A 15,762-nucleotide genomic window follows, 5' to 3' on the forward strand; every position below is an offset into this window, starting at 1 on the left:
AACATTAAAAAAAATAAAAAAGTTGAAAATGTATTTACTATCAGACCAGCGGGCATTATAAACCAGCAAAGCAAAACGAACGAAGCTGACGGCGCATTTAATGCCATGTAAACTTGACTGTTATCGCACATTTGTCTTGTTATAGCCCTCAGTATTATGTTATGTGTATAAATAGGTTAAAAAATGCATGTTATATGTATAAATATATTGATACGAACCTTATTTCTCCAAATATTACAGTGTGTGTGTGGCATCCACCTCCACCTCGAATTCAGTCAGCCCGCGCTGCGCTGAGCCTGCTGAGTTGATTTGACCCAAGAAGCTGGGTTGATGCGTCTGGGTGGGGGAGGGGGTGTATTGATTCAACTCTCAGTAAAAATGACCCAGAAAATAACCCAGCGGTTGGGTTACAAAGAACTACCCCAAAACTACCCAGGACTGAGAAAATAACCCCCAAAAAATACCCAAATGGCTTAACCCAGCATTTGGGTAGAAAAAATAACCCAGGATTTTTTAGAGTGTATGTCTCATAATGTCTAGAGATGTTGTTCGACAGGAGATACGCTCAACTCTAGAGCACAGCCGTCAGCCTGGAAGAATCTAGGAACAGAAACAATCTGTCACAGAGCCAACAATATTTATTATACAACGCCAGGTTTATTACAGTATATATAAACTATAGCAGAGGTGAAATGCAGAAAAGAAAAATAATAATTTACAGAATATACAATATAAAAATAAATAAGATGTACATTTTTACGTTTACTTATTTAGTAATGCTCTTACGGTGTTACTTATGTTTGGACATTAAAATAACTAACGAGCAAACACACACACACGCTCTCTCACACACACACACACACACACACACACACTCTCTCACACACACACACACACACACACACACACACACACTCTCTCTCACACACACACTCTCTCACACACACACACACACACACACACACACACACACACACACACACACTCTCTCTCACACACACACACACACACACACACTCTCTCACACACACACACACACACACACACATATACATTTTGCAAAAAAGAAAATTATAAATGCATTCTGAAAATATATTGTGAAAGATGCATATAAAGTTATTTAATAAGCTTTCTCAGATGAAAGAAAGTGTCAGGAACACTTGTATGTACTATTTGTGTAATTTTAGAGACTAAACTTACCTGAAATGAGTGAAAACAGCAGTAGAGACGCTTTTATCAGCTCCCTTCAGAAATGTTTAAATCAGGAACTTCTGTGTCTAGAGGGTTTTTTCGGACACTTCTGAAATCACAGAACAATATGTGTTTAAAGATCAAAACCTGTGTTGACTTTCACGCTCTGTGTAAGTGATTTATCCAATTAACTGTACAGTGCAGACTTTTAGATTGAATTAATTAGCTTACTTCCATTCATCCTTTGACAAATTTCCAATTTTATAGGTTTGATTTATATAACTGTTTGAAATAGTTAAGTTTTTAACTTACAGCTGGATGATCATTGCTTTCTCTGCTTCTCACATTACTAAAGAAAATAATGAGATTCTTGACACTGTTAAAATATTCCTCTCGTATCCTGAAGAGGAGCAAGAGATGAGGAAGCTGACAGAGAGACATTAGTTTGATATTTTACAGAGAGCTGCCTTTATATATTCAGTTCAACAACACTCCTGTGAGGAAAATACATTCAGGGGTTATAACTTTAAATAATAAAGAATACAAATCATTATTAAGAGACTCAAACTCCTCCTTGTCAGGTGACAGAGAAAGTGAAACTATTCCAGCAGGATCTGTTTTGTTATATGAGGAAGTAAACTACATGAAGAGAGAAAAACACAGTGAGTATCACGAGTTCACAATTATCTTTGATAGCCAAACTCAATCCAGACTGATTTAAAGTGAAGTACAGCAGCAGGATCAGATATTCTGAAAGTAGTTAAAATGACATTAGGAGATAAAACACAGAGTCTGTAAATCGTCTGATTCCAGCTTTACTTTCATTTTAACACAGTGCTCGTCTGAACTTGTTCTGCAGTTTGTGAATAATGTGATTCTGTGTAAATAATATCAGGATGAAATAGTTTTTCATGTGTGCAGGTCATTACTGAGGACTGACTGATGAGACAGAGCTGGATTTGAGAAAATTAACTGCTGAGATGATTCATAACTCACTCTGTGTATCAACATCTGTATCTGCTTTTAGATGAAACCATGGCCTCCAGAATGAATCTCTCTGAAGAACATCACACACAGATAAAGACAGTCAAGAGGTGAGAAAACTGAATATGTTTCACATTTTTAATGTTCAGAAACAATAAATGCATGCTACAATAACACGATTTCAACCGTGCCCCTCAGATCTTTGAGTCAAGTGGATTTTGAATGCAGCTTCCAAAAGACACAAATAGCTGATTAATATATTTTAGTCTCTGATAAACGATCACACCGGTGTGATTAGATGTTCGGTGCTAAATTCAAATCTGTGTTTGCTCAACTTCACTGTCTGGCACGGAGCCAGAGACTGCTGTGTTTTTAGCTCCAGCACTGCGCATTATAACCAATCACACATGATTCTGTTGAGCTCATGAGTACAATGACCAATAAGAGGCATTCAGATGAGTGTTTTATTCAGTGTGAGCGCTCCCTGAATGAATTCTGCTCTCTGACCATTTCTCTCATCAGAAACAACAAAGTGCAGATGTGCGTAAGATGTGAGCAAGATATTCATTTCACAATGTAAGCAACTTCAGTGATTAATGGGAGTTTTTGAGAGTGCTTGAATTAGACTAAAGTCAATGATAATGTTCTTTGATAATGTAAACGGAGAGTCTATTTACACTAATTCCACCAGCATCGTGTGATTGGTACTGTGAAGATTATAAAAAGCTGCTATGGGGTTGAACCCGTCTTTTGCTATGGACCAGCAGCTCCAGTGGCGCAGATGCTAAATCACTTATGGGAGGATTTTTGACGCAATCGACTAGACTTTATTTCTCCCTTTTCAAATCTCATATCACATCGTAAAGGCATTTATTTTTAATAAAAATGAAAGAAATAATCAAAAAGTTGAAAATACAGTAACGGGTAGGTAGGGTTAGGGTAGGTGTAGGGAGGGCTTTATTGTATCAATAAGGTGGCATCCATTTAATAACCTGAATTAAAATGATAATTTACACTCAATACGTTATTATTGCATACTGGTTTATAATGTATTACAATACTGAAGTCCATTGCTATTTGAAGGTAAGAAAAATGACTGCAATTTGAAGTGAGGAGGGCCTATAATCAGTCCAGGGCAGCTCTGCGTCATCATCCGTCCCTGCACCAGTGTCTCTGTATTGCTCTATTTTATTCTATAATGCATGAATGAAGAGGGCACATGGGCCAGATCCTTTTATTGATAGAAAATAATACTTTAATCTTTTAACTCTCAAGACACAACACAGTCCTCCATGAAAAAAAATATGTACATCGGTTGCAGATATTTCTATGTTCTTTCAACATAATTGATCTCGTTTATGTTCCCTAACTCCGTGTAGAGCTCAGATCCATCCACAGCGAGAGACTAAATGGTGATGGGTGCGAATCAGTTTCCTTCACAAAGGAGCGGGGTTTCTGAAGAACTCATAACTACTTTATTTAGCTTCAACATGACTAATTCTATATGATTGAACATCCTTACAGAATAAATACATGGTACATGATTCAAATATGTTTAGATGAGGAACATAAATTAATCATGTAGGAAATATGAAATGCATATTTAAAAATTCAACAACCTCCCCATCGCCAATTTTCAGTGAAAGATGAACATTAAAGGGAGTTTGAAACAGTAAAGGTGTTTCTGTCAGAGCAGTGTGAGATTTTCAGAAACAGTTTGTATTGCTGTTGTGTTTCAGTCTGTGTGAGAATGACTCTCCTGAACCCAGCTGTGTGTCCATCAAGAGTGACCGGTCAATGGATCCTCCAACTAATTTCAGCTCGGGAGAATCATCTGCTGATCTGAGGTGCTGTTTAGTTTACAGTATCAGAAATATATATATAAGATATTCATTCATTTACTGATCTGTATTAAATACTTCCATACAAGTTTACATGCATATATTTACATGTTTTTAACTACAGTCAAAAACATGAAGGACCAGAATTACATTCAGCAAAGAAGAACTTAGACTCCATTTTCAAGGTTGGTTTTGTGTGTGTGTGTGTGTGTGTGTGTGTGTGTGTGTGTGGAGTGTGTGTGTCCATCCCAACACAATAACTCTCTGGGTAAAAGTATTAAGAAATGGGGAAATCTGTGAAATCCTCTCTGTAATAGTCACATTTACTTTCCTACCAATGTAAGATAATTTGTAGGCCACTATAAAGCAGATCAATGATCACTAAAGTAGAGAAGCTGAATCCATATGTAACCTGACTGCTGCACAAAGATGAACATCAATCTAGCAAACAGCCAATCCAGTCAAACTCCCTCTTTTAACGTCAGTATCTGTAGACGCTGATGTCTGAGCAAACAGTGGAAGTTATTAGCTGGTGTGAAATAATTCAGTGATGTTTAGTATTCATGCCTTTGACTAAACAAAATAATATTCTCTATTTCAGGAGCTTGAGCAGAAAATCATCTCTGTGATGAAGAGTGAGCTGAAAAGTTTTAAGAGACTTCTGAGTCCAGATTACCCAGAATGCTCTGAAAGAGACCATTATGCTGACGAGGGTCATATCAGAGTCAGAGAGGGGCTTCTGAAGATCACACTGTTCATCCTGAGGAAGATGAACCAGACAGACCTCGCTAACACACTACAGACCAGTAAGAGCTCTGGATCAGCTGATTATAGCCTGTGTTTTTATTATGAACCTTCTGTCTCTGAATCTCATGACACAATCTAATATCTAACATATCAAACCTAAAAATACATTTCTAAAATATTGCTCTGCCAATAACAAGAATTATTTCCTTTGCTCAGAACTGATGCCTGTGTATCAACAAAAACTCAGATCCAGACTACAGGATAAATATCAGAGAATCAATGAAGGACTGTCCAATCATGGAGACTCAACACGTCTGAATGAGATCTACACAGAGCTCTACATCACAGAGGGAGGCAGTGGAGAGGTCAATAATGAACATGAGGTGAGACAGATTGAGACAGTGTCCAGGAGACCAGAGACACAGGAGACACCAATCAACTGCAATGACATATTTAAACCCTCACCTGGACAAGACAAACCCATCAGAACTGTGCTGACTAAAGGAGTCGCTGGAATTGGAAAAACAGTCTCTGTGCAGAAGTTCATTCTGGACTGGGCTGAAGGAAAAGCCAATCAGGATGTTCATTTCATATTTCCACTTCCTTTCAGGGAGCTGAATCTGATACAGAAGAATCTCAGTCTTGTGGATCTTCTAAACCAGCTTCACACAGAAACCAAAGAATTTAAGTCAGCAGATTATGAAGACTACAAAGTCATGTTCATATTTGATGGTCTGGATGAGTGTCGACTGCGTCTAGATTTCCAAAACAATCGGAGCTTGTCTGATGTGACAGAATCAGCCTCAGTGGATGTGCTGCTGACCAACCTCATCAAGGGCAATCTACTTCCTTCTGCTCTCCTCTGGATCACCTCTCGACCAGCAGCAGCCAATCAGATCCCTCCTGAGTGTGTCCACCAGGTCACAGAGGTACGAGGATTCAACGACCCTCAAAAGGAGGAATATTTCAGGAAGAGAATAAATGATCCGAGTCTGGCTGATAGGATCGTCACACACATCCGATCATCAAGAAGTCTGTTCATCATGTGTCACATCCCAGTCTTCTGCTGGATTTCAGCCGCTGTTCTGGAGAGGATGATGGGTAAAGCAGAGAGAGCAGAGATTCCCAAGACTCTCACACAAATGTTCACACACTTCCTGATCTTTCAGACCAAACTGAAGACACAGAAGTATGATGGGAAATATGAACTTGATCCTGATCAGGCTAGAAAGACTATTCTGTCTCTAGGAAAACTGGCTTTTGAACAGCTGGAAAAAGGGAACCTGATCTTCTATGAGGAGGACCTGAAAGAGAGCGGCATTGATGTCAGAGAAGTGTCCGTGTACTCAGGAGTTTGTACCCAGATCTTCAGAGAGGAGTCTGGACTGCAGCTGGGGAAGGTGTACAGCTTTGTTCATCTGAGTATTCAGGAGTTTCTTGCTGCTTTATTCAAGCTGATGTCCTTTTCTGAACAAAACACAGGACTGAGGAATGAGTTCAGATCAACAATGACCAGTTTACTGAAGAGAGAAGTGGACAAGGCCTTACAGAGTGAGAACGGACACTGGGACCTTTTCCTCCGGTTCCTTCTAGGTCTCTCACTAGAGTCTAATCAGACTCTCTTACAAGGCCTCCTGAGAAAGACAGTAAGCAGCTCTCAGATCAATCAGGAAACAGCTGAATACATCAAACAGAAGATCAGGGAGAATCCCTCTCCAGAGAAATCCATCAATCTGTTCCACTGTCTGAATGAACTGAATGATCGTTCACTGGAGCAGGAGGTCCAAACATACCTGAGCAGAACAGATGACTGTCGTCTCTCTGGAGTCTCTCTGTCTGCTGCTCAGTGGTCGGCTCTGGTGTTTGTGCTGCTGAACTCAGAAGAAGAGCTGGATGAGTTTAATCTGAGTAAATATGATCGATCAGAAGAAGGTCTCCTGAGGCTGCTGCCAGTGATCAAAGCATCTAGAAAGATTGAGTGAGTATTTTACAGTGTCTTTGTTTTATTGACTTTATTGTGAACAGTAGGCCTGTGTTTCTCTACACTGTTTCTGTATATTTTGAGGTCTTTCTTATTTGACACACTCAGCTAACATCACAGAGCGCTCTACTAATGACCTGAAGTGTTGAATCAAGTGTGTTTGATAAGAGAGATTCATCCAAACTGTGCAAAGATGAGCTGCCTCCAGGAACAGGGTTGTTACTCTCTGATATTACAAATACTGGATTAGAATTAAAAAAAGTTTGTGTGAGAGAGTGTGTGTGTGTGTGTGTGTGTGTGTGTGTGTGTGCTTGGCAAGCGGATACTTTTGGCTCCAGTGAGAGATGAAACAGAACTCCGAGCTACAAAAGAAATGAAAAGGGGAGGAAGGAAATCCTTCACATAGTGCATATTATACCTGTATAACGAATCTGTCCTTTTTATACAGTATCACTGTAAAGTGTGTACTGAGTTTAGCTTTTTAAAATTATTTCTTAATGCATTAAGACACTTGAAATTTTCATTATAATGGTTTTCTATGGGAGTAAAATGCTTAACATGTTGTTTAGTAGGCCTATATATATATATTTATTTGTTTGTTTATTTATTTATTTATTTTTATACTTACATGGAACTATTTATTGCTTTCATGTTCTGTGCTCTTTTGTCTGCAAAGAAAGGCAAATAAAATCCACGTAGCTTTAAGTTGAATATAATATTAGTCATATCAACAGTTGTTAATTTTTTAATTGTTGTTGGTCATTTAAATTTATGTTTTCTTAAATGACAAGTATCGGTATCGGTATCGGTATCGATACTGGCCCTGTATTTACTCTGTATCGGATCGATACCAAAATTTTTAAAGTCTTGCACACCCCGTGTGTGTGTGTCTGTGTGTCTGTGTGTGTGTGTGTGTGTTCTGGTATTCATCTCGTTGTGGGGACATGAGTCTGTTTACACAGTCACGTCATGGGGACCTCTTGCGTTGTAGGGACTAAAAGTCAGGTCCCCATCAGGGAAAGCATATAAACAGAGGAGCTCATAAGTTTTTCAGCCTGGTTCATATGAGAACCTGGAGATTTGGTTTGGTCCTCACACAGGCCACGGCATGTAGTGTGACCCATAAAATATAATGATAAAAAAATAAATTAATAGTAGTGATAATAATATTGCACTTTATTTAGATTTTTAAAAAATACAATAAACTAAATAATCAAGTGTTGTTGTAAATACTATTTAATTTTAAAATAAAATGGGAGTATTACTTAAAAATACAATTATTTTATAGTAAACTTGAAAATAAAATGCTAATATTTTGGCATATATTATTATTATCATTTGAATTTGAATTTTCATCATTTTCAAAAGTGAAATCAGCGAGCTTTTATTTTGGCGGGTTGCCGGCAAGTAAGTTTATGCGCTTCCGGGTTTAGAGCCGGATTTAGTAAGTTCAATTAGTAGCAGGTTTATTGTATGGATAAGTATCCGGTGAATGAGTAGTACCTGATACTGGGTGGTGGGTCGGGGCTGAACACTATTTATATATATGTTTTATTACAATTATAGAAAGAATAGTTTGAAGTGGAAAGGTTTAAATGTTGGACTTGTGGGTATGATATGGGTTGGAATATATCCAGGCAATTATTCACTGCTCCCAATATGATCCTTTGTATGTGAATGAAGAACTTGTTCACTGCAACATCAGTCCACTTCAGTCACGCTGATAATTACAATCAAATGTAGGAACCATCAATCAGTCAATCAACCAAAATTGTACATGTTGAGGAGATGGATTACATGCTTAAGGCTGGTCCCAGACTAAAAAGCATGTTTGAGTTGTCCTAACTGAAAGTAACTGAAGCACTGAAGCATCTTAAAATATGTCAGCCATTGTTTTGTCTCAGGATGCACACCAGTAATGTTTTAGTTTTTACTAAGGCATTTTAATAGAAACTGTTTAAATACCCTAATTTAACTAAAGCCTAGCCCTTGTTTAAGCTAATCTCTGTCTGTGAAACTGGTCCTAGGTGTTTTATGCGAGAGTGAAGCTTTGCATCACTAGCACCGTTTCCTGACCTCACTACATCTCCACATAAACTAATCTAAGTTAAATTTCAAAATGTTAACTTTTGTACTACTAATAAACATTTTAATTCTACTTGGTTGTAGATTAAACCCATTTTAAGAGCAAATGAACAAATGCAGTCTGTAGATTTACTTCATATAAATGCCTTTTATTTGTCATTAGTAATATTTATTATTGTTGCAAAGTCCCCACAAATCATGGGAATGCATGTTTATTATGATTATAAAGTTGGTCCCCATCAAACATGGTGTGTGTGTGGTGTGTGTGCATGTTTATGTGGTTTATGAGGACACAAATTTGTATAATGACATGGGTATGACAGAGGTATTACAATATGAAGGTGGTTTATGAGGACACTGCCTATGTCCCCGTAATTCAAAAGGCTTAAAAAACATACTAAATGGTGTTTTTTTTTTTGAAAATCTAAAAATGCACAAAGTCTCCTGTGAGGGCTAAGTTTAGGTGTAGGGTTGGTGTAGGGCAATAGCACACACAGTTTGTTCAGTATAAAAACCATTATGCCTATGGAGAGTCCCCATAAACCACAAAAACCAACGTGTGTGTGTGTACGTGTGTTTGTGTGTGTGTGTGTGTGTGTGTGTGCGTGAAAGTGACAGTTGAGATTCAAATTCATGAACATTCCGTCATTGCAAGTCTATGGGATTTTTATGTCTGTTTTTTCGTCTGCTGTGTGAACATCGTAGGTCCGATCACTTAGAAAAGATACAGCACTCCTCTCCTCAATGATCCGGTCGATTTGACACCTCATTCATGGGTCTGTGACACATGGTGAATGAACTTAACTCATCTTTATTTTTTTCTGTATTTTCTCTTCAGTGTTTCCTGCTGTGATATTACAGAGAAAGGCTGGTCTGCTCTGATTTCAGCTCTGAGATCAAACCCCTCACACCTGACTGAACTGAATCTGAGCCATAATAATCCAGGAGACTCAGGAGTGAAGCTGCTCTCTGCTCTACTGGAGGATCCACACTGTAAACTGAAGAAACTACAGTGAGTGTTATTATATTATTAAACACAAAAACTGTGTGAAAATACTGCCAAACAAAAACATTTCATGTTAAAGCGATAGTTCACCCAAAAATTAAAACTCTGTCGTCACTTTAATTATCTTAAAGTCATTTGAATACAGTGTGACTTTCTTCTGTGAAACATAAAAGATATTTTGAGATGTTTTTTGTCCACACAATGGAAAGCATTGATACCAAAAACTTTGGTTGCCAACAACATTCAAAATATGATCTATTGTGTTTCACAGAAGAAAGAAGGCCATACAGGTCAGGAACGACATGCAGGGAAGTAAATTATGACACTTTATATTTTGGGGTGAGCGATTCCTTTAAGAATCAAAATGTAAATGATCAAACACAATGATTATACTGAATGTGCTAAAGACTAATGTATGTTTGTATAAACCAGGGGTGCCCAACAGGTCGATCGTGAAGGCAATGCTGGTAGATCACGCTTTAGGTCAGAGGTTCTCAGCCGGGGGGAGCAAGATAACTTAAAACTAAAATATAATATATTCACTAATGTTATGACTAATATGTTAAATAATGTAAAAATATATATAAATAAAAGCACCACCTCTCTAGGTATTCTGTGATATTCTGTGTTTCGGAGCATCAGACCGTTTCTCATCGCGCTGTGTGAAATACAGACTGAACGGCGGCTCAAAACCTCTGTATGAGCATATGATACACAATACAGCTCTCGGCTGGATAAAAGAAGCCAGGGTCACACTAGTAGCCTAAAGTTTTGATGGATGATGATTGTCATCAAGGTAAAGATGATTACAGTCACATACAGGATGGTGCATTAGGTGTGTGTTGTGTCTGTTATTTGATGCACAAACGAACCGTGTGTATTTGTGCTCTCGGTGCACTGATCACTATAATATCATATTTCTGCTTGAACACAGCTCAGGATATTCACCTAGTTGAATACACAGAGTTTTATAACGGATGCTCGCGTGTTTTGGAGAAGTTTGTGAGGATCAGTGGTGTTCATGTACATACGGGCATCAGACGCTCCAAACAGCTTGTTCTGACAGAGGAAATATTCACTGATGCTGTCGAGCTGCCTTCAGATCGCTGAGTTCAGATATACATACTTTTACATACTTTGTAGATATTCTATACAATTTTAGAGACATTTTTGCGAAGTATGCTTGCAAAAAAAGAACATGGAATGCTTAAATCTATCTTGAATTTGCTTTGTTTAAAAAAATTACATGAAAATACAAAGGTTTTAGTGAATAGAAAAGTTGGAGTAAAAAAAGGTTGAGAACCACTGCTTTAGGTAAATGCAGGCACGGTTTTATGGGGGTACTAAGAATTGAACATTTTATTATTTTTTTAAATAAAAATTTAACTTAATGCAATATAAAGATGCATCCCAAAAAGCTTTTTTATTTAGGCCTATTTATTTTATATGCATTGTATTATTTATTTATTTTCCACTTGGTAGATCTCGGTAAGTTTCTCATTTGAAAAGTAGATCCCCACTCAAAAAAGTGTGGGCACCCCTGGTATATACACTTATTGTTCCTTCACATGCTATCAGAGTAATCAGGAATGCGAGTTTCCTAATCGGAAATTGGATGTGAACAGCCTTTCAAGTCATATTTACTACTGGGAAATTCGGAAATAATTTTGATACCAGAGTTTCTGAGTTGGGCGGGTCATAAACTTTAAACATGGTGGAGGGGACAACCATTGCTGCTGTCTGTTCTCACAACAACTACATCCCTTTGTCTGGTCGCTTAAGTACTGTATTTATAGGCTAGATATGAACGATCATTCGAAGCATATTTTATGTTTTATAAGCAGTGAAATAAGCATGTATTTGACTGAAATTCCAGGATTGTCAGAAAACTGCATGTAGAGCACGGTGAATGTTTATGGGCCCAATTAAATGTTTTATTTTTTCCAACCTCATGTTTTATTGTTACCAAATTCTGTTTTAGCATGTCTAATTATTTGAAAGTATAAAAACAAGTTTCATTTATTCTAACCTCTTTTCCTCAGAAACTCTGTGCTGTGTATTTACATTTTAAAGGCATAAAACATTCATTTAATTTATCTTTTAATTAATGAAAAAAAAAAAAAAACGTATTTTTTGGAAAATAAATGGGAGTTGCACGTCATCAGAGACCTTTTGATTTCTGTCTATCACTGATTAGCAAGTTTTACTGAAGTGACCAGAACTACTCTTTCTGTTCTGAGCAAGCAGTAGGCGGCCGACTTAAAGGTGCAGTGTGTAGATTTTAGCAGCATGTAGCGGTTGAGGTTGTGAATTGCAAGAAACGGCTCAGTCCCTCGCTCACCGCTCCCTTTAGAGAAGCTACGGAGGCCGATAAAGGGCTAAGATGTCGTAGTCTGAGACAGCAGAGAGTAGCCAGCAATGAGGTTTCTTTACAGAGGGAAATTAAGGAAGTATATTTACTTAATTATTCAACAAATCGATATGTTTTTGCAAATATTATTGTTACTTGCACATCATTGTGTGGGAGTTTTATTCTCAAGAACTAGATTAACAGTAGACAGTCACTTAAAGAATAGTGTAAGGGTAATACATTTATAATATTAATATGTAATTTAAAGCAATAGTTTAATTTACTTTTACTTACTTACTTTACTTTTGTCATTTAGCAGACGCTTTTGTCCAAAGCGACTTACAAATAAGAAAAAGTAACTAAAACTAAAAAGTTACAACTCTATAAATACTATCTACCCACATATTTAAGAAAATAAAGAAATTAAATAAAATTAACACATGCATATAACAACAACATTTCAATAATAAACATATCAATGAAAAAATTTAATAAAAAGCTACTACTATCCCTTGCCGGTGTCCCTGCCCGGTGGAGTCGCACGGTAGAGTCGATGGTCTTTACACTCTTTGGTCTTCACACTAGGAGGGCTTCACACGACGACTGCCGCGACCGCTGCCGCGGTATAATAACCTTTATTATACCAATCCAACAAATGATCATTTCAATTCAGCTGGACCCACTTTCCTGTTTATCAACTACAAATGGCCAAGCAAGTGCACACACTGACAAGATACACGATACAGTACGAGACCAAACGCGATTTCAGCAACTCTCATCCTAGTAAACAAAATAAGCGTTTCCTAGCAACGGCAAATGCGCTAAACACTGAGACAAGTAAATACACTTACGAGCTGATTTTAAACTTCCGCTGATAGACTGCTTCTCTTAAAGACCACTTCATTACACTGCCTTCTGCTGGCGCTTGAACCCACTTTCCTGTTTATCAACTACAAATGGCCAAGCAAGTGCACACACTGACAAGATACACGATACAGTACGAGACCAAACGCGATTTCAGCAACTCTCATCCTAGTAAACAAAATAAGCGTTTCCTAGCAACGGCAAATGCGCTAAACACTGAGACAAGTAAATACACTTACGAGCTGATTTTAAACTTCCGCTGATAGACTGCTTCTCTTAAAGACCACTTCATTACACTGCCTTCTGCTGGCGCTTGAACCCACTTTCCTGTTTATCAACTACAAATGGCCAAGCAAGTGCACACACTGACAAGATACACGATACAGTACGAGACCAAACGCGATTTCAGCAACTCTCATCCTAGTAAACAAAATAAGCGTTTCCTAGCAACGGCAAATGCGCTAAACACTGAGACAAGTAAATACACTTACGAGCTGATTTTAAACTTCCGCTGATAGACTGCTTCTCTTAAAGACCACTTCATTACACTGCCTTCTGCTGGCGCTTGAACCCACTTTCCTGTTTTAATTTAGCTCAAAGGGAATCATTTGTGATTTTATAGGGATTTGAACAGAATCAGTGTTACGGCGATTCACTGAACGAGCCGTATAACAAACTCTGTACTGGATATTAAAATCCAAAATATAGTGAAAACACTATTAAACAGCACAGTAACAAAATCGGCAGATTAAGACATTAACTTGTGAGCAGGAAACACAAGATACTTCTCTTTTCAATATAAATCAGATTTTATTTATATAAACCTAAGACATAAACTAATCTAACACATGAACACAAACATTCACACATTCACACGTTGCAGAAAGAGAGAAAGTGAGGAAAGGATGAGTTTAAGAGAATGGAAATGTGATATCCCAAGTTTACAGCAATATGTTCAATTGCATAGACCTGAACAACCTTCAATCACTTATTTAACCCTCGCTTTGAGTTTCTCAATGAGGCCAAGATTTATATTAAAATCACCAATTCAGAACTTGGAGGCGTTACTTGCGTGCTTTGCCTGTTACGGGGTTTCCTTTGTGTCGTCGTTGCAGACAGGGAGTTCCCCGAAGTGTCTGATGGGTTGAGAGTTCAGTAGTCTTTGAAGTATGGTCTTGGGCGTTGGCTGAGGATGCGGAGTTGGTCTGGTTTGAAGTTTGAAGCGAGTGCAGTCGGAGCTGGACTTTGTAGCAAACTTACATTAGAACACGAAACTCCACGGAAAGAAAAGAAAGTAAAGTAAAAGAATAAAAATAAAAGGATGTAACGAGACTAAGTTATTTTCCTTCTCATTATGGCACGTGGGTCAGAAGAGAAGAGGAGAGAGAGAGAGAGAGAGAGAGAGAGCGCAGCCAGAGAGTGACTAGAGGGCGGCAAGAGAAGGAAGAGAAGGAGGGACAAGAGTTTTAAACTCGGCTTCTGGACACATCCCCTCTGGTGTCTTGACCAATTAGATAGGCTATTATCTTAGCTAGGGGTGTGCCTTACATCATAAAATCAGCTTGTTATCAGTCACATGGTCCGAATTTTACAGGCCCTTGCAAAGTATACTCTTGTCCATGATTTCTAATAACAAGACTATGATGCATTTGACAAAGAATTGATCGGAAGAAATATTTAAAGCATGGATTTACAAACTCATACATACTAAACATGAATCTGAATCCCTCAGCTATTCAATAATGATTAAAAAGACATACATAATATTTGATTACAACATAATATGGGGTTCTGCATGAAAATGTCCTTTTAGGATGATTTTATGTGCATATGGAAAAGAAAGTCTTTATGAGTTCTATGGAGAACGAAGGCATGTTCTTTAGACAAAGGAATGTTGGTTTGGACTGTCTTCTATGTGGGGGAGAAGTCAGTCTAAGGAAGCTTGTGAATTCAATCGTGGAACACGTGATGGCCATCTCTTTGTCAGTCTTGATTATTTGCAACAAATTTGACAGTCTCCTTCTTGAATTGGAATTATCAATAAGTGTTATTTTGTCTCAAGGTTGTAAGCTATTTCGTGAAAGAGGCTGGATGGTTAGCTTGCTTCAGCTAGTTGGAGCCAGGAATCCGAACAGATTTATGACATCCTGTTTCTTGGAGCCTCTCTTTCTGGAATCTCAGCTTCTCATGTTTCAATGTTCTGATCGCAGCTTCACTTTGTCTGATTCAGTCTCTGATATCCTACAATAGGTTATCCTTGCACCCTCTGACTAATGACTCTTTTCCACTGCGTGGTACGACTCGGCTCGGCACGGTTCAGAACGGCACGACACGGCTCAGTTCGGCTCGTTTTGTGTTTCCACTGCAGTTTAGTACCACTTTAGAGTGGGCGGGATTATTCACATGTCATTATAGTTGCACCACCTCTACTGAAAAACGTTTTAATTCTGCGGCGCTCCATCACGCTCTTGCTGGATCCGCTCATCGGCTATCAACGAGAGGAACATCTGTACTTCCTCAACAGACAACGAAACAGCCATTTTTTGGTTGTTTAAAAAAGGTGCGCTCATTCAAAAGTTGCGTTTGATCCTTCGCTGGCTGTGCTGATTTAAATCAGTGACTATTTTCTCCGGCAAATCATTGATCAGCAGAGTTTAAACGTCATGTTTTGGTAACGGTACGGCTCGCTTGGAACCTCAGCCGAGCTGGTAAT

At 38.2% G+C, this 15,762-nt stretch overlaps 1 protein-coding gene across 2 annotated transcripts in view; it reads left to right on the forward strand.

The window, feature by feature from the left end:
• Positions 1–1,792: 1,792 nt before the first annotated feature.
• The window catches only part of LOC306874648 (NLR family CARD domain-containing protein 3-like), a 43,918-nt gene continuing 29,948 nt past the window's right edge, over positions 1,793–15,762 (forward strand). Inside the window, exons 1-7 of one of the 2 annotated variants that reach the window (XM_079424819.1) lie at positions 1,793–1,853; positions 2,113–2,285; positions 3,915–4,022; positions 4,141–4,201; positions 4,618–4,822; positions 4,980–6,741; positions 9,668–9,841. In XM_079424819.1, coding sequence (XP_079280945.1) covers positions 2,227–2,285; positions 3,915–4,022; positions 4,141–4,201; positions 4,618–4,822; positions 4,980–6,741; positions 9,668–9,841 — 2,369 coding nt within the window. In that variant the 5' untranslated portion in view covers positions 1,793–1,853; positions 2,113–2,226. The remainder of the gene's footprint in view (positions 1,854–2,112; positions 2,286–3,914; positions 4,023–4,140; positions 4,202–4,617; positions 4,823–4,979; positions 6,742–9,667; positions 9,842–15,762) is intronic. The other variant, XM_079424818.1, reaches the window with a different exon arrangement.

The sequence above is a fragment of the Barbus barbus genome (assembly GCF_936440315.1).
Source record: "Barbus barbus genome assembly, chromosome: 9".
NCBI classification, from domain to species: Eukaryota; Metazoa; Chordata; class Actinopteri; order Cypriniformes; family Cyprinidae; genus Barbus; species Barbus barbus.